We start from the raw sequence: 26,588 nt of genomic DNA, 5'->3' as shown, positions 1-26,588 counted from the left end.
GAACTGACCTGGAGCATACATTGTCATCAGTCCCTATAGATACTTTCTTTGGTGCCTGCCAGACTCTGTCTCTGTAAAGTACTAACTTGTAAAGTGCTAACTTTTAGTATCACAATTTCCAATAATGCCTTTGAGATACAAAAACAGCTCCACCAGCTTTCTTAGGAAATAAAAAAACAAAAAAATAAAAACAAAAACAGTGAGGTGCTGCTTTCCACTGCTGTGTTTGGAAGTGTACCAAAAAACAGACCTCCCCCCAAAAAGAGAGTTTATGTGTTGTGTGTGTGTGTGTGCTGCATAAAAGCATCATGGTAAACCTGTGCTTTTTAGCGGCTTATATCTATCTATGACAACCCTTTGTGGAAAATTTTTCTCTCAAGCAATATGTTCTCTGCATGCTCTCCAGCCCCAAATATGTGGATCGCTGCCAAGACCTGGACAAGACGGTCCTTGCTTGCTTCCACATATTACAATGACATCCTAAAGTAGCTCTGCCCCTGATTTATATGTTAAGATAATATAGAGAAAAAAATGGATATTTAACCAAATATATTTAATATTTATGAATGAAAGTCTGTGAAACAGACAGCATGAGAATGAGAGTTTTGACTTTTCTGTCTAAAAGCAATTAATTATGAAAATTCAAACTTTCAACCTTTAATGCTTGTCTGAATTGCCCTATACTGCTGCTGCTCCTGCTGGTGGTGGTTAAAACACTTTACATACCATCTCCTTTGTATTTATTTATTTATTTAAAAAAAAAAAACAATCCTACCCTTCTATTCCCTAGAATATACTTGAAATAACAATCTGTGATGAAGACAGCCCATTCAGTGATGAGGAACTCTGCACAGTTACTTTTGATATAGCAAATCTTCAGCTTGAAGAAAGAGTTTGCAAGCATTTTGAATTGAACAAAGAGGTGAGAAATGCAATTAGATATTCAGAATGGGTGGTTACTGTACCAATAAATGTAAGTTTTCTGAAATGGGGTTTATATTTAATTGTTCATTGCACTGTATTATTTCACTTTTATTCACTATTGCCTTTGACTGACTATTACACAGAGTAATTTTTCAAAAGTTGTTTCATTTAGAAACATACACCTGAAATAATTGCTATTGGGCAATTATACCCTCATTTCACAGTAATCATTTCAAGCAGATGTGGAATCTCCAACACAACTCTTTTAATATAGAAAGAAATGTGGCAAATATGGACCCTTGACTTCTTATAAAAATGTGCAGGTTGGTTCAAGTTGGAAAGATCTGGTTTTAGGAATGTTCTATTTCTCTCAGAACAGACCAAACTGAGCATTTTCACAGAGGTAGATTCCCCACAACAAGAAATAATGTTCTAATGGGTATTCGGAATGTTTCACCATAAAAATACTGATTAGCTAAATGTTGTCCTCAAATATACAAAGATTTGATTTTGAACAACATAAATAGCATGGATGAGATAGTATAAAGGTGAAGTTGCTGCCAGAAATTGAAATTCCGGTAAGCATATGAAGAAGCTAATATTTCAAACATTTGATTTCAATTTTAGAAAAATGAACTGCTAGATGTGGAATTCTATTTGGAACATATGTGAGTAAAAGTTGAATAAATCTAATAGTTGAGTTACAATGTACAATTATTAGCTTTAATACCATATAGTATGAATTGTAGTTAATTTTACTACATTTGCAAATGTCTTAGTATAATTCTTTTTTCAAAATGGTAAAACCTTTCCCACACTGTAATTTTTATATATCAGAGTATTGATAAGTGTTTTAAATGCTTGAATAGAATAGAATAGAATAGAATAGAATAGAATAGAATAGAATAGAATAGAATAGAATAGAATAGAATAGAATAGAATAGAGCTGGAAGGGACCTTGGAGGTCTTCTAGTCCAGCCCCCTGCTCAAGCAGGAGAACCTATACCAGTGGTGGCGAACCTATGGCATGTGTGCCAGAGGCGGCACTCAGAGCCCTCTCTGTGGGCACATGTGCCATTGCCCCAGCCTTGCCTCCCCCCATGACCCCTTCCTCACCAGCAGCCCCCCTGGAGGAGAGTCACCCCCGAGCATGGCCCATGCGGAGCAGCGCAGCCAAGAACATGGCAGCCAGGCAGCATTGATAAGAATCTGGCCTCACGCCCCATCATGCACAATTGATGCTGTGGGGTGCGGACAGAGGGCGTGGCCTCCATGGTGCTGCTGGGCTGTCTGGGTGATCTGTGGCAGGCCCTGGAGGCGGTGAGTGGCCCTGCGGGGAGGCGGGGTGGGGGCGGGGCAGGGAGTGGAGTGGGGTGGGGCCAGTTTTTGGGCACTCGGTCTCTAAAAGGTTCACCATCAGTGACCTATACCATCTAATATGTTTGGAATCTGGAAATGATTCTAAATATTCAGAAAAAAACATTTTAGTAAGTGAGCGAGAATTGAGTGAAACCAATTATAATTTTGCTCACTTTTTTTCTCTCCTCTAGATCAGATATGCCAGAAAACCTTATAAGTAATGGAGTACTCTTGGTACGTTCGTTGCTTTTGTACTTATACTTACAATTTCTGTAGCCTGAGAAGATTCATGTGTAAAATGGTTCAAACTGGAAACTTCTCAAACTCTGAACATTCCAGTTAGATTTGAAAAAGTTGTTTCAAGTTTGCAATGAGTAGCTTTGATCATTCTGAAACAAAACTGCTTTGTTTGAAATTGAAAGCAAGTGTTCCAAATAAGACTTTTTAAAGTTTGGAATACTTCAAGAATGACTGGAATAACGCATTTTGAAATGGAAACAACTATTTTGCACTTGAAACATTTTCCATAACTCCAGATGCTAGAGGATAGGATATTTTGAATAAATAAATGCATGAATTGCTTAATAAAATATGACTCTGAAATAATGACTCTTAAAGTCAATCTGTTGGCGTGTCTGCTTTTAAATTTCATATTTCTCAAGCACCAAGAACTTTGACCATGTTGGCTGATGATTATGAAAGTTTTATTAGGATGAAACCTGCTGATAAATGGTTCAACTTATTCTGTCATTTGATTTTTTAATTGTCTTTTAATTTCTAGTTTCCATTCTTCAGAACTTCTTCCAGTGTTGATTGACTGGACCATTCAGTGCACAGCATAGTTTTGATGCAACAGATAACTTTGCTAGGAGGAGAAGAGGGCAATTTTAATATTTTATAACAATTGGATCCTACACAGCAGTTCAGAAATTATTGTAAGAAGCTACAGGAAAAAGTAGCAATCACTTGAAAACAGCTTTTTCATTTCCTGTTAGTGGAAATATCCATGGCTCAAAAATCTTTGTGTGATTGGAATAACATATTTCCTTTCAACCAGATGTCAGTGAAGAGGGAGAGCATATATATACACATTTTTTTTCTCCATCCACCTAGGTGTATGTAACTACATTTGAAATTCATTTAAACAATGCACAAACCTATTTTTGTAGCTTTTGAAAAGGGGGACAGGACAAAGCAGCTTAATTATCATTATGTGATATTAATGCCAAAGAAAGTCTGACAATCATTTGTACTGATCATGAAGTGTAAATTAATACATAGTGATAATCATACCCTGTTTTCATCTCTTGAATAGTTGGAGGTGTGTATAATTGTCTTTTCCCTTGTAGTCTCGGGAACTTTGCTGCCTAAAAGTAGAAGTGAATCACAGAGGAAGGAAGAAAAAAAGAAAAAGTAAGATTTCTATTAGGATATATTGTATTTTTCTTCATTGGCTATAATATGGGTGTGAAACTATTTTAGAATAATAAAAGATGATATATCCAAAAACATGCTAGTTTCATGAGAATAGGAAATACATATATGTTTCATGAATGGACCTCTAATTCCCTACTTCTCTCAAATGGGTGAGACCCTGAGACCATGTATCAAAACTCCTATATCACTCAGACCACTCTACTTTAGGGCAACTAATCCTAACAACCAACTCACTTGTGTGCTGATGTACAGGTGTGGATATGAAATGAGTATTCCTGTCCGTGCATAACATCTCATTAACTTGTAAAAAGAGATGAGCAATTTAAAAGGTGGAATAGTCTTGAATTATAGACAAGTGAGCTCCAGACCCCACTTAGCTATGAAGTTCAAGGAGGAGATCTGAGAAAATCACTCTGTCCTGACCTACATTTTGAGGGTAAAATGAAATAATGTACTGCAACCTACCCTAGGCATCCTGAAGAAAGGGACGGATGAAAAGATTATCAATAAATACAGGCTTCAAGACCGATCATTCTGAAGTTTTCTTTGTGTTTTCTACTTTGCACTCAGAGCAAAACTTTGCGTGTACACTGAGAGGATCTTACGAAGATACACAGAATATTTTATTGGATTCAAGTTCCAGAAATCCCCCGCCAAATCACACAACTTTCAACTATGCCAAGTATTGTAATCCCAAACTAGAGGTGGAATTATTGAAGAAACATTCCATTTGTGTGAGTTTTTACTGATATCCGGGGACAAATGTACTTCATATAACTAACTTCCGTATTTCTGCATCTATAAAGTATAAATGCTACTTTGTATCCAAATTAAAAGACTGCAATAAGTCTATTGCTTAATTAATTTATTTTTGCATTTGCCACTGAGCATCATAGGAATCTGAATTTTTTTCTGGAAAGGCAGATCAAGCAGAAAGTTAGAAGTTATAGTTAAGAAAAGTTGATGATAGTGGTCCCGGAAAAGAACAAAAGGAAAGATAGAATAATAACGTTCATGTCCAAAAATACTGATGGGCTTCCCTTTCCAGCTACTCCTATTTGCTGGAAGTTTCTCTTCCAGATCACTTTTTCATACTTCAAAGAACTCATCCATCTTTAGGTGAAAAAGTAACAGTTCCCTACATTTTAGCTGCAGTTCCAAAAATGTTAGCTTTCATTGCAGGAAATAGCAAAGAAACAGAAATGAGGTGTGGGCCCAACTCTGCTAGACTTTTATCCTCTCATTCTAGGTGCTTGTCCATCAATCAGTGCAAAATATAATAAGCCCCCAGTCTAGCTATGTTTGTGTGTGATTAAGATAAAGATATAATAAATGTCAGTTTCACTGGTCATGTAATCTCTCGCTCCCTCCCTCCTCCCAACTACCAATCCATCCACCCACCCATCTAATATTCCTTTTTTAAAATGCCTTTTAGTACAATTTATTTATTGTTACTACTGTATCTGGGCTGCTAAATTATAAATGGCCATGAGATAACAACAAAGTATAGATGATCCTCACCTTACAACCATTCATTTAGTGAACATTCAAAGTTACGACGACTCTGCAAAAAGTAACTTATGGCTATTTTTCACACTTATGACTGTTTGCAGCATCCCCATGGTCATGTGATCAAAATTTGGATGCTTGGCAACTGATTCATATTTATGATGGTTGCAGTGTCCTGGGGTCATGTGATCAACTTTTGTGACCTTTTGACAAACAAAGTCAATGTGGAAGCCAATTTCACTTACAACTGTGTTACTAACTTAGCAAGTGCAACAATTTATTTAACAACTGTGGAAAGAAAGATAATAAAATGGGGCAGAATTCACTTAACCATTGTCTTGCTTAGCAGCAGAAATTTTGTGCTCAGATATGGTCGCAAGTCGAGGGCTACCTGTATTGGAGTTTCTTATTTCTACTTGCCACCCCCAGTGCTCTCTCAGAATTCTGCAGCCAAGATATGATAGCCATAATCTTAATGACATCTGTCTAGTTGGGGCCTTCTATGTCTAATTAAAATCAATTATTTCATCCCCCCATAGAAAAGTTGTTCCATTTCACTTTATGTCCATTACTAGATATTCATCACAGCCACTGTTATGGTGAATACTGCCTGGAATGCTGTTATTTCAAAAACATGTCTTTTGATTATTTGCTTTTTTTCCTGCTTTAGTGTCCCTCACATTCTGAGAAATCATTCTCCTTTACCTTGCCTTTGTGTCGGGTTCCTTTGGGAGAGAGAGTACAAGTAGCAAATGTGAGTCCTTTTGTGAACAATGTCCATTTAGTTTTCTGTACTGCTTCCCTATGTCCAACAGATAATATAAATATATATAATCATACTCTCAATGTGAACCTCTCTGCATCTTCTGAAAAGTCATTCAGAAAATGTTGCGTGAGTTTATTCCTACCCAAGTGAGCCTAGCATTCCAGTAGTGGTATTTTATTTCTGGTGAAGGAATTTTCTATCCAGTTATTGCCTAGAACAGTGGTTCTCAACCTGTGGGTCGGGACCCCATTTGGGGTCGATCGACCATTTCATGGGGGTCGCCAAGCAAGGCTGTCCGCCATTTTTTTGTCTGCCATTTTTTTCCTCTTTTCCGGCGGGTGCCTTACCTCCCTTGGGCTGGGCCAGCTGGTGGTCGGCCTGCTCTGTCTCTGCCGCTGCCAGCTATGCCTCGGCCGGCGCAGGGGGCGGAACCACGCATGCGTGGCGCTCCCGGGCAGGGAAAGTCCTCGACTTACGACCGGTTGGGTAGTCCTCGACTTACAACCGGTTTAGTCCTCGACTTACGACCGGTTTAGTCCTCGACTTATGACCGGTTGGGGTTGCGGCATTAAAAAGGTTGAGAACCACTGGCCTAGAATACAGCAGATGATTTCAGTGTTTGAGACTGAGGATTTAGAACAGTCATGATTCATCAGCACAAGACTGGCTCAATCTGCTACTGCTGAAAGAAGCATTTTCACACCTATGTTCCTTTTGCTATTTAATTTTTTTTCTATATAATTGGGTTAAGTTTGTAGCTTAAGCACATGGAACGGCTATCATAACATTTAGCATGCAAATCATATCATGATACTTGGAAGCAATTGGTTTTTCTTTTTGGAAAACTCACTTTTTAACATAGTTGTTTTAACATTTAACATTAAGTTCCAGTTTCCTAGAATACTTAGCAGCTATCTGGCTGGTTTCTTCCCTCCAAAGAGACAATTTGCTTTAAGAATTTCTGTACAATGTTATATACAAAATATATCTGACAATGAAATATAGCATATAAATACAATCTAGATGCAAATTTTATGTTAGATTTAGTAAAAATATTTTCCCCATTCAGAAACCAATTTTATAGGAAGGTAGATCAACTAACATTATTTTATTCTCTAAATATTTAATTTGAAAAAAAAATGCTGTTTTCCTAAGAGTGGAATCATCCTGTGCAGATGTATATGTAGCAATTTGAGGAGCTTGCTAACCAATTCGTAGAATCATCCAATAAATATTTTGTTTTTTTTATTTTCAAGTAGACTAAGAAAGCAAGAGAGCAAACCATACTTTTGAAATGATATAAATATTAAATATGATTTAGAATCATTCATTGCTAAGTGCATTCCTTTTTTCTTTTAGGATAAAGCATATGAGGTCTTTGTGACAAAAGCAAACTGGTAACCATTTATTTCTTATTTTTAAAATGATTTCTGGTAATTTAATAGTTCAGTTTTGACACCTTTTAGAAACCAGATCAATTAGTTTGACCTTTTCCCATCTTGCCCACCAAAGAGATAAATAAACATCTAATTCTCATTCTGCACTTCTTCCATGTTTAGCCAGGAATGCAGGGTTAGGAATGGTGAAGTGTCAAAAAAACAACCCCCAAAAAAACTCTCAACTTGTTTTAAATCAGAGCTGAAATAAACATTTACCAATATTCAGAATTTGGTATAATTCCACACATTGTCAGAATAACAGAACAGAATAACAGAATAACAGAGTTGGAAGGGACCTTGGAGGTCTTCTAGTCCAACCCCCTGTTCAAGCAGGAAACCCTATACCATTTCAGGCAAATGGTTGTCCAATCTCTTCTTAAATTTGACAATTAAGAAATCGTCTCTGATTATGATTTCTTTATGTCTGTAATTTAAACTCAGTGATATTTGTAGAGTTATACTTTTATAGTCATAATGATTTAGTGTGGTCTAGAAAGTCTTTCATTTCTCTTTTTTAAATAGCAATAATGAAATTTGAAATATTGGTCACCTACAAAATACAAAATAAAATTTCAAGTTAATTGCACATGTTAAGCCATTTCAGGTATTACTATGAATATAATTTCTTCATAGCCATGCTCCATGCAGCTCTATGTTGTATCTCTTTGCTTTCTGACTGCTAGGTGGCTGACGCTTCTGATTAATTCTAATTGGAATTCTGAAACTATGTTTATTAATTCCAAATTCTGCTACATACTAACCAAAATTTGCCATTTTTTAGCATTCACAGAGCATATTTAATCACAAGGAAGCCAAAGATTGTAACTGTGGAGATACATGGAAGAAGGAGAAAGAAATATTTATGTTTTCTACCTGGAGCAATTTAACATGCAAATGAATCCAACAAAGAGTATTACACAATTGCAGGCAAACATTCACAGTAGAGCCAAATATTTTCTCTTTTCACACTTACAAGTTATCTTGATAGACAGCTACACAACTTACACAAATTGTGAATGTGCTAGAGTCAAATATTCTCCCCCTTTGATGCTTACAAATTATGCTGGTAAACAGCTTGCACAAATTGTGAATGTGTTCAAATCACGATGCTTTCATTAGCGTGCATTATGATATGAGTTTCTATTATCTAGCCAGAAAAGCCTAGATATGCGTTTGGGCTTTGATCTCTGTCCAGAGGAACAGGATTTCATCTGTCAGCGCAAGAAATATGTTGCTGCTGCTTTGAAAAATGTTCTTCGGCTAGAAGGAGAACTGCAGGAGAATGAGGTATGACCTGTCGCAGAGCAACATAAGAGAAGCAAAGAAAGTGGTGGTGATGGGTAAGGCGGCCATATACACATACACACATACACATACATACATACATATACATACATACATACACACACACACACACACACACACACACACACACACATACTAACGCACAAGAGACGCATACATATACTGTATACTGACACCTTTGGAGAATAGCTTGACTCCCTCTTCTTTGTGGCAACCCCTGAGATATTGAAACAGTGCTATCACGTCACCCCTAATCCTTCTTTTATTAAAATAGACATACCCAATCCCAGCAACCGTTCTTTATGTTTTAGCCTCCAGTTCCCTGATCATCTTTGTTGCTCTTCTCTGTACTCTTTCTAGAGTCTCAACATCTTTTTTACATCGTAGTGACCAAAACTGGATGTAAGTGTGGCTTTACTAAGGCATTATAAAGTGGTATTAACACTTCATATAATCTTGATTCTGTGCCTCTGTTGATGCAGCCTAGAATTGTGTTGGCTTTTTTGGCAGCTGCTGCACACTGCTGGCTCATATTTAAGTGATTGTCCACTAGGACTCCAAGATTCCTCTGACATTTACTACTATTGAGCCAGGTACCACCTATGCCAGTGATGGCGAACCTTTTAGAGACCGAGTGCCCAAACTGCAACCCAAAACCCACTTATGCATCGTCGGGTGCCGGGTGGGTGTGGCCCATTGGGTGAGCATGGCTGTGGTGGTAATGGCAGACTGGGTGGGACTAAAAAGTTCAATCAATCAATTCCAACTTTGCAAGATCTTTTTTTCCCCGCGAGGTTGAAATTAACTGATTGATTGAACCTTTTTTTTTTTGCACACGGCGGCGGAGGCCTAAAGCAAAAAGGTTTTATAAAACCCAGCTGAAGGCCTAGGACTGGGGCGACGGCGCGCGTGCCCACAGAGAGGGCTCTAAGTGCCGCCTCTGGCACCCGTGCCATAGGTTCGCCACCACTGACCTATGCTATACCTGTGCATTTGGTTTTTCTTGCCTAAATGTAGAACCTTACTTTTTTCACCATTGAATTTCATTTTGTTAGATAGCGTCCAATGTTTATACTCTGAAATATGGTTAGTTTTAAATTTTATTACTGAGTTCTTATTTCCAGGAAAGGAGTTTTTTATATATATATTATCTCATGTGTCTATAGTAGAAATCCTATCTTTCTTCACCAATTTTAGGTGTGGTTTATATTTTAAAAATACACATAATATGTAAATAAATTATTTTATCCATGCACAGTAAGGTTTGTTGTTCAACCCTCAAAAAGGATATTGCCAAGCTAGAGTGTGTTTATATTTAAAATTAACCCATTTCTCCCATTTAAAAGTAATCCAATACAAGAAATAAAGCCAAAAAATTAAAGTAACAGTAAAAGTAAAAGAGTGATAATACATGGGGATTCCCTGGAAGAGCTTCTGGAAGCTACAGGAAGTATAAAATGTAGGCAATTACTCTTGATCCATACATGCTCCTTTATTTCTGGTTCAGTTCCAGATGCTGGTTGTAACCTATAAAACTATTCCTGGCATTGGACCAGGTTATTTGAGGGACTGCCTCTGCATGATTAAGTCCACTTTTCCCATTAGATCTAGTAGGAGAGTCATGCTCTATTCCCCATTTATTATGGAGTGCAATCTGACATGCTCAAGATGTCATGCCTTTTCTGTCATGACATCTACTGTTTGGAACATCATTCCCCTAGAGCAGGGGTAGGCAACCTTGGCTCTTTTATGACTCGTGAACTTCAACTCCCAGAATTCCTGAGCCAGCATGGCCAGCTCAGGAATTCTGGGAGTTGAAGTCCACGAGTCATAAAAGAGCCAAGGTTGCCTATGCTTGCCCTAGAGATTAGATTCATCGTGATCCTGGTGGCCTTAAATACTTTGTTTTGTCACTGGGCCTGAATGAATTTTATCAATTTGTCTGAAAAGAGCAAAAGCTACATTATATTAAAAAAAATTGAAATGCGCTAGATTATAGGCACCAAAAGATCTTAGACTTTATTAGAAGCTTGAATAGATATGAGCCTGTTTACAGTAATAAAACCAAGACTAATATTTTTTCATTTTATTTATATCCTGCCTTTATTATTATTTTTTATAAAGAACTCAAGGCGGTGCCATGTGAGGTGAGTTGGGCTGAGAGAGAGTGACTGGCCCAAGGACACCCAGCTAAAATGGGACTAGAGCTCATAGTCTCCCAGTTTTTAGTTTGATGCCTTAACCACTAGACAAAATAGTCTCCCAATTGGAAGTTGGAATAAGGAAAGTCTTGAGCAATGGACAGGGTAAAAGCATTTAATGGAATTTAGAGATGGTTGAGAGTTTCTACACTAGTGTCTGGTGTCTTTCTGCCACCGTATAGTGATTTATCATTAACATGGAAAGGCTGAGTGATAGTGATGTGGTTGTTTTCTCTATTTCTGCTCATTCTTACTGGAGTGGAATACACTGAGCAAAGAGTCTCTAATCCAATTATTGTAGTAGCTGTGATTATTTCTCAGTAGGGCAGGTCCTAGGGGTTTATTAGTGAATAGCTGTTTGACATAATGTTTTAAAAAATAGATTTAGCTTCCCAAGAGTTTTCAGGGATGATTTAGTGAAAACCCAGGGATTTTTTTTTGTCATAGAATGCCCAGAACAGAGTTCCGGCACCTTTTTTGGATGGAACTTTGTAGGGTAGGCAAGGCGGGTTGGTTGTATGACATGTGTGAGTTCTGGCACCTTTTTTTTTTTTTTTTTTTTTACAAAAAAAGCACTGTGAAAACCTATTGCAATGTTTGAGTTTGTGAGCCATGTATATAAAGTACTGATCTCATGTAAAACTCAGCATGCTCCCAAAAGTGCAACTGGACTTTCTTGTTTCTTCAGAGCTGAAGGAGCTTCTTGGATGAGAAGCAAAATGTCTTCAGAGAAAAACAAGAAAATCCAGTTGTCTCATGAAAAAACATCTTTGGGCTAACTATGACCTGGATGTCTGAGAATCTCCATAGACACTTAGTGTGCTGTCGTACACCAATGCTGGGAACTAGAAAATTGCTTGATAAGGTCTCTAGATATTATACTTGAAGTTTGTGGATTTTTCCATATATTTTCCTTTAAGCTTGCTTGCATTATTCTGGGACAAGGGCCATTAACATCTACCTATTTTTTTTAAAAAGAAACATTTCTTGTGGAAATGATGCCATTTTGCACAATAATATGTTTAATAATCCTAGTTTCATTTCAGTTAGCTCATAGTGTGTTATATATACGTCTGCCTCTTTTATTCAAACATGATTTTTACTTGGGAACCGAAGCATTTAATTGTATTTATACCTGTATTTATTCAGGTTCCAGTAGTGGCTCTGATGACTACAGCCGGGGGAGTAAGATCAATGACAGCCATGTATGGGAGCCTATTAGGTCTCCAGAAGCTCAATCTCTTGCAATGTATTTCATACATCACTGGTTTATCTGGCACAACGTGGTAAGGAAGCCATGAACAACATTACTGAGAGAATGTGGGTACCAGGGAGAGAATTTTCATTTGGATCATCATGGAGAATTAAAGGTTAAATATTTTCTCCTCAAATATGCACTCCTGGGGAAATCTGTAGTCCCTTGGCCTATAATTAAATAAAGTAATGAACAAAAACTAGACAAAATTACGAATGGTGCTCTAATGTTATATTTTCCTGTCCTTCCTTATTTTTTTTTCTTCCATCCTGAATTAGTACAGAATTCTTTCCCATGAAATGGACATGATTATTTTGCTAATGCAATCAAAAGCTGCAGTCAATTAAAAAACAAACCAATCTGAATTTTTTCTTCTTCTATAAATCTAATTTGGGAAGTCATTCCCTTGCATTCCTTGTTACACAGAAGTTTTAATAAAGGAAAATTTGTAGCATTTTATCCAAATACCTTAAACAAATACTTGAACCCCTCTAACTGTCCTTTTTTGGCATGCTGCATTCTGCTTATTAACAGGCAACAGTTTAGGTTAATGTGATGGGAAAATTGAAATAATTATGAAAGAATCTATACATATAAAATTTTCCTTTCTGGTCAGCTCATGACAATTCCCATTGCCAGTTTTTTCAGAGATGCCAGGGTTTTCTTTGTGCTCACTGCTGTAATCTTCCCCTTCTCTTCCTGGCCGCTCTCCATAATTTTACACCCTATATGTGTTCATGTAAAGTGCTGAGCATTACTTTCCTTTCCTGGATATTTAATATTTAGTCAGTATGTGATAATATTCTCTGGGCCACTTGATAGAATTGTACAGACCAACATGATGAAGGTAGAGATAAGTTGGTAAATGGCTCTGTTTGTTTGCCCATAGAGAAAAATATTTGTAGCTCAGGGTTGAGATGAGGGTCCTTGGTGCTTTGTGAGCTTGATTATTTTCTTGCAGACATCATTATGTGTTGATGATGTTACCTAGTTTGGTTAATGAAATGTCTGCAAGAAAACAATTAAGCTCAATGTCAAGGTTCCGACTGACGAACCCAACCAAGTAGACATTTTTGGGACATTTTGATCTCTTAATGTAAAACTTTATTGAGTACATCACTTTGGCACAAATGAAAGCAAAACCAGCTCTGGCAAGATCCCTCCCAAACCCATATAGTAAAAGCATTGAATTCTCCCTCCTCCCTCTTGGTTAGGTCACATTGCCCAATCAAGTAGAAAAATATTGTTATGAGAAAGTGTCTCTGGGTCTAGCCAGATGCCTGGTGTACTGTCCTTGAGTCTGGCTTTTTCTGGCTTTTTCATCTTTGAAGACTGCATTCCAATCCCTTCCCCTCCCCCCGAGTTCATTGGCAAGCTGAGTAGCAGAATTTGTTGCACCAGCAAAACCGTGCTTCAAAACCTGACACTCAAAGAGCACCAAGGACCTCTTATATCTGTTTATTCAAAATTACTAGTTAATCGAAACATAAAAGCTGGTTTTTATTTATTTGTTTGATTGATTTTTATAGCTGCCCATCACAGTAAATAACTCTGGGTGGCTTACAATTCAAATTCCTTTTCTTAGGAGTATGATAAATTTATATAGAGATCCATATTGGTCACAGAAGAATCTAGAAGGTGTGATCACTGATGTTCGGAAACAAGTGATGAAGAATAAACTGTGCTGTTTTAGTGGAGACCACTTGAAATATTATGAGAAGGAAATATCGAACAGATATGATGAAGGTCACAAGCTATCATTTGTAGATCTCTGGGGACTAATACTTGAATCCATGTTTCATGACGAGGTACTATATTCACATGTTTTCCTTTAAAGATAATATAAATTATAGAAAAATACAGGGAATGGTCCTTGCTACTGTTTCTTTAATTATACAAATTATCTGCCTCAAAAATAGACAAAATATGAATTGCTTATATACTGGTTTGTTTGTCCATTCCACACCATCTACTATCACCTAGTAGCAAATATCTGTCACAGATTAGCTAAGAAGACTTGAATAGTTATCTGGAGCCTCCGTAAATTCAAGAAGAGTCCTATTTCACAGAAGATAAACCTATGATGTTTTGTGAAAACAGAATTACACCAGGAAGTACTAATCAACATTGTATTCTCATATTAAAACATTTTTAAAAAAATACATGCACAATATTGCCTTACCAACCTAGTGAAATGATAGATCACACAATTATTACTAAAACTTATTTTTGGATATAATGGAATAAGCATGAGCTCAGCTTTGCTGCTTTCTTATTTTTAACTCATATCTGTATCCTGAAATCAAGAAATATCTGTTGAGATGATTGAGCACAAATGGCTTTAGAGATGATCTTCAGAAACTTATTACCAAGTTTCATTTTTAAATTTTTTATTTATTTGTTAAATTTGTTTGCTGCCCATCTCTCCCATTCATTGTAAAGTGTCCATTATAATATGCTAATTTATATTAATCAATCAGAATAGAGCTGGAAGGGACCTTGGAGGTCTTCTAGTCCACCCCCTGCTCAAGCAGAAGATCTTATACCTTATATATGCTTATCTGAATTTCTGATCACAGTATTTCAGGATTTGGATGATTATTTCCAAATACAAGTATGATCTTGAAAAAAATTGGATACAAATGACAGCAATATTTTTTTTTTCTGTCTTTTCCTTTTCTACTAACATTTGTTTTTCTTGCACAGCCAGATCCCCATAAGCTCTCAGATCAACGACAGGCAATAAATCTAGGTCAAAACCCTCTTCCTATCTACCTTTCTCTTAATGTCAGGAAAAGATATAGCACTTTAGATTTTAAAGGTAAGATACTATTTTCAAAATATGACTTTAATTTGAAGGCTAAATGCCCATAAAGTTTATTGACCAAAAAGGAAAAATCATAGTGATCTACTCTAGCCTACACCTACAGTATTCCCTGGTATCTGTCTCTCATCTGGGTATGATACTGCTTAGCCAGACAAGATCACCCAAGGGCTCTTACCTTCTCAGACTAATTTGATTTGGGAAATCACAAAAATAACATGCATAAATATAAGCCCATAGCTTTTATATCAAAATTTAACATAAAACATTATCTATTGAGTGGTGTTAATAAGCTTTGTTAGTTGTGCTAATGAAGACAAAATTAAAACATGCTTACCGAGTGTAGCCCGAATTAATCATTTTGGTAACTCTTGAGAAAATAATTTGCAAATCTGTGCATCTTAATCTGAATGCATGTTCAAACTACAGTATATATCAAATTGGCTAGATCCTCAGAATGTCAAGAATAATTTAAACATTGAATTTAAGACAGATTATCCAATTATGACAGATTGTAGTGAGTTTTGCTGGAAAATTACAGATAATACCGTTTACTTAGATGGGTTGGAGAACATTGAAAAATAATTGATCTGATACATTGATGAATGAATAGCATACAGTAAAGCCTAGACCAGTGGAGGCAATTTAATCCTTATACATGGTATAAAATAATGGCAAAGCCTTGGGCTGAATTTTGTATAGACCCCTGCATCATGGAAATCTGGTTTAGAATCCAGGCTAGAGAGGGGAACAAGTACATTCTGTATGAATATACTTTTGTGACTGTTTATTTCTTACTGAACTGACTTTTTTTTCAAATTATCAGCAGTCATAGCCCGAAAAGGAATTGTATCTGTGTGATCTTATGTTATATAACTGTAATTTTTCTCTACAGTATACATAACCAAATTTTTAAGTTTGCTGATTATTAGTTTGTATATACACATGTGGCTCTCTGTGTTTATGTCTCTGTGTATTTGTGCTATATCTGCAGAATGGGTGGAATTCACACCCTATGAAGTGGGCTTCTTGAAATATGGAGCATTTATTAATGCAGAGGATTTTGGAAGTAAGTTCTACATGGGTCACTTGATGAAGAAGATTCCAGAATCTCGGCTTTGTTTTATGCAAGGTAATTTAGCTAAACAAATAAATTAGATTCTTGACTTTCATATGGCAAGAATGTACTATGTATCCAATTTTTATACATTTTCGATATACATATTAACACAAATTGCTTATGTAGGTTTTTTATATTAATTATTGAGCAGTGGGAAGCAGTACAAAACCTCCTACAGTAGCTACTATAACTCTTAATAGCTAATATCTATATACGTTTTAAGGGGAGATGGTTTTGAAACCTCTAGCAGGAGGTCCAGGCCAACAAATATTAAAAAAATATCTCTCTAGTATAGGAACATATACTGTAGAAAAAAAGGGCATATGAATAGCTTCTATTCTTTTTGCTATGATTTCCATCTTAGGTAATGGGAATAGCATGTACTGAAAGGTCTACTAAGTTCTTGTTAAATATTCTTTGTTTCCCAGGCATGTGGAGTAATATCTATTCCCAGAATCTTCTTGATGCCTTATATTTAGCAGAACATTCAGAAGATTTCTGGCATAAGTGGACAAGACCTAGAATGTATGAAATCGGTCAGTAGACTGTTATTTCTCTTTTGATTAATTTGCCCTTGAGTGATATGCACATCCATTAAAAACATATACAATACATAACAAAACATAACCCCCCCCCCGAAAACTAAAGTCAAAACAACAATGAAACAACATGATTTTTAAAATCAAGAGAAAACCATTCATAATTTAAAGCAAGCAATGTATTCAAAATAATTTTAGATCAGGGTCCTCAAACTCTTCAATTCATTGACTCAAATTGTTCATCAACTCCCAAACTTTTATTATAGAAAACAATTTAATTAATCTACTTTAACTACTACTAACAATTCAAGGCCACTCTCATTGGTAGCTGACTCTGGTTAACATTGCCTTGTTGCTAGGCACCTCACCTTCAGGACAAGGAAGAGATACCCGCAAAGATGAATTGACTCCAATCAACATTCCATTATTTTTTGACTCCTGTATAAACCCCAAATATTTATTGATCCCTTGGATAGACCTATCAACTCTTGGGGTTCAATACTGACCACTTTGGAGAACCCTTCTCTAGATCAGGGCTTTTCAACCTTTTCACTCATTGTACCACTTTTAGGATATGGCAATAACCGAGTACCACCAGTCGCTTAGCAAGGTGTCAAAAACCTGATGACCAAAAAACAAATAAACAAAAAAAAAGTGATGAAGTACTGGTAGTCCTCGACTTACAACAGTTTGCTTAGTGACTGTTTGAAGTTACAATGGGACTGAAAAAAGTGCCGAGCAAGACACCTGCCTGTCCACCTGGCGGCGCTCTTCCTCCTGTCCGAGGTTTTCATTGTTGTGAGCATTTCTGTTGAGGATTGGCAGTGGGGGTGGGGTGGGAGGTGTTTGGTTTTTATTCCCCCCGTCTGCTGGGTGGTTGCAGCAGGTTTTGGTCACTTCACATGATCCTGGGAGACTGTGACCGTCATAAATATGAATCAGTTGCCAAGCATCTGAATGTAAATCACAAGACCCTGGAGATGCTGCAACATTCCAGCTGATCGCCACTTCTTCTGGGCTCAGAAGCACCAGGATCAACGCCGAGCTCCAGCTGGAGCCTAGCGCTGATCCTGGCACTTCCATTGAGCCCTGACAGCCCCGAAGAAGTGCTGATCCTGGCATTTCCGCTGAGCCCTGACAGCCCACAGCTCCAGCCATCTCTCGCTCAGGCTTGTGCAGTGCTGCCACCGGTTCAGCTCATTCCCCTCCCCCACTACCATTTTCTAGGATGGTCACATACCACCTGCCAGGTGCCAATGTACCACAGGTGGTACCCATACCACTGGTTGAAAAGCCTTGCTCTAGATGGACTGAATTCCATGTTTCCAATTAAAAAAGAACTATAACGTAATTTTGTCCTGGGCCAGTGCAGAACTTTGAGGAATATGATCTATGGGACATTTATTAAAGGCCAATTCCAGCCAGGGCCTGAACTTCTATACCTCTTGCCTGGCAAATGTAATACAGACATGGCAGCAGTGTGCTAAAGTATTGGACTAGGGTTAAGAGACTGTATGGTCAGTATACTAGAAGGCCCATCCAAAGGAGAAAAGTAAGAATATTGTGAAATTTATTTTTCTACAAAATCAAAATTTGGTAAAATGGCAGTTGCTGAATTTGCTCTTTTAAGTACCATTCAATTTTATCTGACATTTATCTTGGCAAACTGCAGATAACCTCTTAAACTGTCTTGTTTTGACCCTTTCAAGAATACAACTGGTTGTTGCAGGATCCAATCTGGGTTGGTCATCGGGACCAGAGGTTCCATTTTCCATGCTTTTGGATTCCTGCTGGAGCCCCCATCCTCGGGGAACTTCTCTCTCACCAAATGCATTGCCTCTCTGAATGGGTTGTTTGAATGATGAATCTAAATAAAGCTTTCTCTGTTTTACAGAAGAAGATATTCCCCCTCGGTTACCTAAGAGACCATATGTGCAGCCAACACGACTTTTCATCCCTAATGGTTCTGTGTCAGATGTGATTAGAGATGTTATAACCCTGCGTCCAGTTGTTGCATGCTTTCCCAATTTTTTGAAAGGTCTGCAGCTGAACAATAAATACTTGGAGAACAACGGGTTTTCTATGTGGAAAGGTAATATAGACAAAATTTCTTTATTTTCTCTCTTTACCTTTCTCATTCTGTTCATACTGATTATTTCTCATGATTCTGCACCACCACCACAATAATATATAGACCGGGAGATTGTAGAAAACAGACCTCTGCAAAAAGAAATTAAAAGTGGAATAACTTTTAAAAAAGTGTGACTATATTGTTTGACAGTATTATTTGCTTTTTATTTTTTCTTTTTCTCTTGGTTTCTTTTTTCCCCACTGAAAAAAAAATCTTAAGTCATATGTTGATCAATAAGAATATGAATAATCTATTGCTGGAAATCAGTTATAAATTCTCTTTCAAGAGCTAAGTGATCATTCTTTTAGCCAATTCCCATATGTGAAAAATCCATAATTCTTGATACTAAATTCCAAATTTCAAAAACATGGTCAAGAAACACATGAATGCATAACAAATAACAATGCCATCAATATAAAGTTTGAAGTCATATTAACCACTATATTAACAATATTACTTACACTTAAAAGTTTTAATTCTAAAATTATCAAAAACATTTTAAACCAATCCTGATAGGGAAGTATAAGGCTGCAATATCTTTTAGGTATCTTCCGCCCCCCCTGACTTTGATACTATATATTGTGTATGTTTGATTATCTAGGGTTATCTCAGTCACTCAGCAATTTTAAAGTAAAGACTGGTTTATCTTCATTGAGAGTTGCAATAAAATTGTCATGTAAAATTGACTCAATCTTGCCTGATTCACATGGTACAACAATTGAGGGATTGGGCTGTTATACAGTCATGCCAAAAAGAAAGTACACTCTCTTTGAGTTCCATGGTTTTATGTATCAGGACATAGAAAAATAATCTCGTCCTTAGTAGTTCTTAAAATTAGGTCAATACAATCTCAGATGAACAACAACACAGGACATATTACACTATGTCATCATTTATTTTACACAAAGAATGCCAAAATGGAGGAGCCATGTGTGAATAATTAAATTCAACAGCTTATAGAACCACTTTAACAGCAATAACTTGAGGTAATCATTGTGGAGGAATTTTGGCCTTTTCTTCTTTACAGCATTGCTTCAGTTCATTGAGGTCTGTGGGCATTTGTTTATGCACAGTTGTCTTCAGGTCCTGCCAGAGCATTTCAATTGGGTTGAAGTCTGGACTTTGACTGGACCATATGCTCACAAGAGGAAGTTTTTCTGGAACTCCTTGAGTTTACAAAAGGGCAAAAGATCTATATGATCTGAAGAGAAATGAGAAACGAGAATTTGATAAATTTCTAAAATTTAATTTAGTTTTTCCTGAAATTCTATATCTGAAATGATCTCCCTGATAATATATTTAGCTGTTTCAAATTCTAAGATAAATAGATGCTTGAACAAGAAGCTATAGAAGTGCAGACTACTTATTATGCTGTTTTACTTCTTTACATTTTAATACTCAAGTGATGAAAACAATCCAGCTGTAGCCTGTTTATCTTTATTTTTATCCAAGTAAATAAAATGCCTAGCTGAACTCTAGCTTTCATTCTGAATAGACTGGTTTGTAGTCTCAAATCTTCATTAGGGGCACATCTAGGCTTTAACAAAAGAGTTCTTTAAATATCTGGTTGCATTTTTTGAAGAGCGCCAAATTGGACAGAATTGCAGCCCAGTTATGTGATTGATATTGCAGGCAATTTGATGGCAATTGGAATAAAATAGTCTCCTAGCATCCAATGACATCTTAGAATTGCTTTAGCTCATACACATGTGTAAATTGTTTGGTTTTGAGAACATTAATACCTATTAAAATTAATCTTAAAAATTATATATTACACTACTTATTAAAATACTGTTTGATAGTCATTTTATATGGTTTCTTCAATTGCTGTTTCTCATTTTTGTACCCAGAATAAATTAAGCAGCACATAATAAGATAAATTATTTTGATGATTAGATTTTCCAGAAACTGCAATACTGTATAATTGTTTTTTCATGTCCAATGGTGAAAAGAAGCAAAATATGAAGAAATAAAAAATATGGATTTTGTATGGGGAATTATAACTGCATTGCTTCATTAGTTATTGGAAGATTGCTTAATTTGTCATGAATGAAGGCAAATATATGTGTCATGGATAATATTGCAGGATTCAATCTGAGTTGGTCATTGGGACCAGAGGTTTTTTCTTTCAAGCCTTTATTCTTGTCCTGGAGCTCATCCACCAGGAACTTTTCAATCGCCAGGATATTAATTTATCATCTTTTCTCACATTGCCATCCCTGACATAATATATTTCTGGATTAAGTCATTAGAGTATTCTATGAATGAGAGGTATATAGAGATTGCTGAATTTGTTTTGAGAGTCATATTTGATGCTTTGAAAATTTCCATTCTCCATCCCAACTTGTTTGTGGTTTTGAAATATAGTTTGTTAACTCATACTTTGAAGAATGTGCATCTCTTTTACTTTTTAACTGAGAGATTGCAGTGCAGCCAAACTGCTCTTTTACCCCTAGCCAGTTTCTAATTTCTCAGGTTTAAAATTGAAGCTGTGGAAGAAGTCAGCTCTAGCCAAGAGGCTTTTTATGTAAATATTGAGGGAAAGATGATATTTCTTTCCCAATACTTTCATAGTCATCCCTTCTGACAACACTGACCATAGTGCATCACAAGCTAGATTTCAGTCTTTACTTATAATCATTTAAAACTATATTTTAACCTTTTGACTAAAAAAACCCTCCACTTGCTCAGATCATTTCCCCCAAATTCTTTACAAGTAAAACTTTACTGAGGATTATTTGCATTCTCTTTGCTTTCATTATTTATAAACTTCTTTTACAACAGGGATTGAAAACCTGTGAATCTCCAAATGTTGTTGGAAGCCCTAACAGCATAGCTAATAGAGTAGTGAACAATGATTTAAAAAGAAAAACAGGCCAAGAGAGCCAAAGATCACTTTACAATGTTGGATATTGTAAATATGGATATTTTCTTTCAGATACTGTACTGGATTGTAACCCCAGTCACCTGATTGACTCTGAAGAATATTTAGAGCTTGTAGACACAGCTTTCTTTATCAACACAAGCTGCCCACCTCTTTTAAGGCCAGAAAGACAAGTGGACATTATTATACATTTAAATTACAGTGGAGGATCACAGACATTGGTGAGAAATTTCTTTATTCTCTTTAGCCACTGGCCTCTTCATTCAGGTTTCACTTTTAAATGTTATGAGAAAATTATTTAAAGATTATTTGAAAGTCCTTCTCTCCGCCTCTCATAAAACAGTAGTGCTAGGAAGACTTCCAAGGACCCTTCCAACTCTGTTATTCTGTGTTTTGTATTTCTGCCAGATATGATGTGCCTATGGTATTCCTGACAGATGCCTGTCCATAGTTTCTTCAGAGTGTCTAGCCTTTGTGAAATCAAAGATGTATTTATATCTCTTGGGTCTTGATTACTCTTGTGTTTAATGCTTTAGCCACTGGACTTAAGCACAAGGTACTATCATGAGCAGGGCATCCCATTCCCTAAGACTGTTCTGACAGAAGAAGACAGGAAGCATCTCAAGGAATGTTATCTCTTTGATGATGCAGAGAGTCCAAAGGCTCCTATATTGCTGTATTTTCCACTGGTGTGTGACACCTTCCAAAAATACAAGTCACCTGGTAAGTTACAAAGATTACTTGGGGACCTCTTTATTTTCCTACTTGCTGATCTTATTTCCTATATATGTTTCTTATGTATGTGCACCCTTAAAAAAGTAATTTTTAAGCAATGGTATAAAATGAATGTATTTATTTAGCGTTTGGCATATCACACATGGACTAGCAATATACAAGGGCAATTCAGAAATAAACCTCTGTTTGAGCATGTGCGAGAAATAGGCAGAGATAGCAACGCCTGTTTTATGGCGCCGTGTGCAGTAGTTCAGTAGGCAGTGAGGAGTGAAAGGAGAAGGTTGTGTTGCAGTTGACTCGTCCATTAGAACAATTGAAAATGAACCCTGCCATAGAAAATCCTGCCAAATGTGAAGTGTGTGCAGTAATACAATTCCTGTGTGTGAAAACCTTTTGAAAGCTGTGATTCAGTGAAAACTGTAATGTTTATGGACCAAACATGATGAGTGAAGGTGTCACATGTCAATGGTGTTGCATGTTTAAAGATGGACGAACTGACATGCACGATGAGGCAAGAAGTGGTTGCCCATCTCTAGTCAGCAATGAACTCATGCAGGAAATCGACAAAAAGGTCCTGAAGTGCATCGGTTCATGATATCTGCACTTTCTTTATACTTTCCCCAAATTTCTTGGACTGTTTTGTATGAGGTAATGACAGAAAATTTGGGATACCACAAGTTCTATGCTTGTTGGGTACCAAAATTCCTTTCTGAGGAGCACAAAACACACCAAATGGGGTATGCTTTGGACTTTCTCATGCATTATGCCGAGGAAGGAGAACAATTTCTTAACAGAATTGTGACTGGCAATGAGACCTGGTTGTCGTACGTGAACTCCAAAAGCAAACAACAATCAATGGTTTGGTATCATATGCACTTACCAAAGAAACCTTGAGTCTTGGACTTCAAGAGAGCTAATTTCAATAAACTTAGGGAGGGCTTGGGAAGGATTCCATGGATGAGAATCCTCCAGGGGAAAACAACTCAAGAAACAACTCATTATCTGAAAAGCGAGATAATAGAAGCCCAGTCTAGCACAATACCAACAAAGAGGAAAAATAACAGCTCTCAAAAGAAACCAGCATGGCTGCATAAAGAACTCTCTAATAAATTGAAAGATAAAAAGGACAAGTATAGAAAGTGGAAAGAGGGGCACATAACTAAATCAGAATATCAACAAATAGCCTGAGCCTGCAAAGATGAAGTGAGGAAAGCTAAGGCTCATAATGAACTAAAGCTTGCAACCAAAGTCAAAAAATAACAAAAAAGCTTCTTTCAACATGTAAAAAACAAGAAAAAAGTGAAGGAAATGATTGGTCCATTAGTGGGTGAAAGTGGCAAGAAGGTGACAAGCAATAGAGAGAAAGCAGAACTATTTAACTCGTTTTTTGCATCTGTCTTTACACAAAGGGAAAAAACAGACCAACATATCAAAAATAGTGCCATAAAAAACAGATTAGAAACACCAGTCAAGATAGGCAAGAAAATAATAAGTGAGCACCTGTCCAGCCTAGACGAGTTCAAATCACCAGGACCAGATGGATTACACCCCAAGGTTCTCAAGGAACTGGCAGATGTGATCTCAGAACCAATGAACTATATTTTTCAAAGATCTTGGAGCACAGGGGAACTACCAGAGAACTGGAAAAGAGCTGATGTAGTTCCCATCTTCAAAAAAGTAAAAAAAATGGATCCAGGAAACTACAGACCTATCAGCCTGACCTCAATACCTGGGAAGATTCTGGAAAAGATAATCAAACAACGAATCAGCGAACACTTAGAGGCAAACAAAATCACTACTAAAAGCCAACACGGGTTTGTCAAAAACAGATCATGCCAGACAAACCTTATTGCATTCTTTGACCAAGTGACAAAATTAGTGGATCAGAGGAATGCTGTGGATATAATTTACTTGGACTTCAGTAAGGCATTTGATAAAGTAGATCACAACCTACTACTTGATAAGATAGAAAAAAGTGGGTTAGACAGCATCACCACCAGATGGATTCGTAACTGGCTGACTGGCCGTACTCAACATGTGGTCCTCAATGGAACTGCATCTACATGGAGGGAAGTATGTAGTGGGGTGCCCCAGGGCTCTGTTCTAGCCTCTTTAACATCTTCATCAACAATTTGGAAGAGGGGATAGATGGGGAACTCATCAAATTTGCGGATGACACCAAGCTGGCAGGAATAGCCAACACTCCAGAAGACAGGCTTGAGATACAGGAGGACCTGGACAGACTTGAACACTGGGTGCTATGTAACAAAATGAAATTCAATGGTGAAAAAAGTAAGGTTCTACATTTAGGCAAGAAAAACCAAATGTACAGGTATAGTATAGGGGGTACCTTGCTCAATAGTAGTAACTGTGAGAGGGATCTTGGAGTCCTAGTGGACAATCACTTAAATATGAACCAACAGTGTGCTGCAGCTGCCAAAAAAGCCAACTCAGTGCTGGGCTGCATTAACAGAGGGATAGAATCAAGATCACGTGAAGTATTAATACCACTTTACAATGCCTTGGTAAGGCCACACTTGGAATACTGCATCCAGTTTTGGTCACCCTGATGTAAGAAAGATGCTGAGACTCTAGAAAGAGTACAGAGAAGAGCAACAAAGATGATTAGGAGACTGGAGGCTAAAACATATGAGGAACGGTTGCTGGAATTGGGTATGTCTAGTTTAACGAAGAGAAAGACGAGGGGGGACATGATAGCAGTGTTCCAATATCTCAGGGGCTGCCACAAAGAAGAGGGAGTCAAGCTATTCTCCAAAGCGCCTGAGGGCAGGACAAGAAGCAACGGATGGAAACTAATCAAGAAGAGAAGCAACCTAGAACTAAGGAGAAACTTCCTGACAGTTAGAACAATTAACCAATGGAACAACCTGCCTCCAGAAGCGGTGAATGCTCCAACACTGGAAATTTTTAAGAGACTGGATAGCCATCTGTCCGAAATGGTGTAGGGTTCCCTGCCTGAGCAGGTGGTTGGACTCGATGACCTCCAAGGTCCCTTCCAACTTTATAATAATAATAATAATAATAATAATAATAATAATAATAATAATAATAATAATAATAATAATAATAATAATAATAATAATAATAATAATAATAATAATAATAATAATAATAATAACCCAAAAAAGCATTGTCTGCCAGAAAGGTTATGGCAACAGTATTCTGGGATGCCAAAGGAGTACTGCTAGTGAAGTTCATGGAGCGTGGTTTGACCATTTCGACCATTTCAAACATTGTAAGACATTATGACAAGTACCTCAATTTGAACGGCGATTATGTCAAAAAGTAAGGTAATGTAGTTTTTTAATGTGTATAATAAAAATTCTGTATCTGCGAGGGTCTGTCATTGATAACCAAATGGAGGCTTATTTCCAAATTGCCCTGGTATATTAACATTTCACCCAGATTAATAAAATACAGTTAAATATAAATGTTAAAAAGATCTATGTTCAAATATAAAATGAAAATAAAGTTCAATACTAGAGAAAATTTCTTACTGGAAAAAGACAATAGGATGAGTTTTTAGCAAACTCTAAAACTTAACAACATTAGGGCCTAGTATTCCAGAGAAGATGAATTAGATGCAGAATTCCTTTCTTCTGAACGTATTTTCAATGCTTCATAAAATGAACAATTTTAGATTACTACATGTATTAAATCTATTTGCTATCATCCTCTCCTCCTCTGTTTCTGCAAGTCATCTGTAATAAGACTGTGCATGGTTGAGAATAAAACATTAATGTTAGATTTAACCTAAATAGCTTTCTCTCATATCTCAATAAGCTTAAGTTTAAATTCCTGTGTTATTAGTACTGATAAAAAAAAAGAGATAAAATATAATTATGATGATTTCAACTAAGATAATTTCATGTTACTTACCATAGGCATCCTTTCTTTCTCACCAGTATGGAACAATTTAGGAACAAAGACAGATGCTCCATTCTCCTCCTCCTTTACCATTCTTACTAAGGAAGCTTGTATTATATGTTGATGCAAATATGAGTTAGATGTAACATTCCTTTCTTCAGAACCTATTTTCAATGCTTCATAAAATGAACAATTTTAGATTACTACTATGTATTAAATCTGTTTGCTATTGTCCTTCCTTCTTTTTGTTTCTGCAGGTGTGGAACGCAGTC

The 26,588-nt window shown here is 36.7% G+C and overlaps 1 protein-coding gene across 1 annotated transcript in view; it reads left to right on the top strand.

Moving 5' to 3' along the window:
• LOC107293326 (cytosolic phospholipase A2 epsilon-like) overlaps positions 1-26,588 on the top strand; it is a 36,903-nt gene that overhangs the window by 9,578 nt on the left and 737 nt on the right. Inside the window, exons 3-18 of the mRNA XM_029285374.1 lie at positions 791-922; positions 1,552-1,592; positions 2,475-2,517; positions 3,633-3,696; positions 4,291-4,454; positions 5,900-5,983; positions 7,355-7,392; positions 8,586-8,721; positions 12,090-12,226; positions 13,781-14,003; positions 14,902-15,016; positions 16,014-16,151; positions 16,568-16,675; positions 18,573-18,770; positions 21,748-21,914; positions 22,230-22,416. Coding sequence (XP_029141207.1) covers positions 791-922; positions 1,552-1,592; positions 2,475-2,517; positions 3,633-3,696; positions 4,291-4,454; positions 5,900-5,983; positions 7,355-7,392; positions 8,586-8,721; positions 12,090-12,226; positions 13,781-14,003; positions 14,902-15,016; positions 16,014-16,151; positions 16,568-16,675; positions 18,573-18,770; positions 21,748-21,914; positions 22,230-22,416 — 1,975 coding nt within the window. The remainder of the gene's footprint in view (positions 1-790; positions 923-1,551; positions 1,593-2,474; positions 2,518-3,632; positions 3,697-4,290; positions 4,455-5,899; positions 5,984-7,354; positions 7,393-8,585; positions 8,722-12,089; positions 12,227-13,780; positions 14,004-14,901; positions 15,017-16,013; positions 16,152-16,567; positions 16,676-18,572; positions 18,771-21,747; positions 21,915-22,229; positions 22,417-26,588) is intronic.

This window comes from Protobothrops mucrosquamatus, unplaced genomic scaffold (genome assembly GCF_001527695.2).
Source record: "Protobothrops mucrosquamatus isolate PMUCROS unplaced genomic scaffold, P.Mucros_1.0 scaffold1586, whole genome shotgun sequence".
NCBI lineage: Eukaryota > Metazoa > Chordata > Lepidosauria > Squamata > Viperidae > Protobothrops > Protobothrops mucrosquamatus.
The sequence above is the reverse complement of the archived record's forward strand: the minus strand, read 5'-3'. Positions and strand labels throughout refer to the sequence as shown.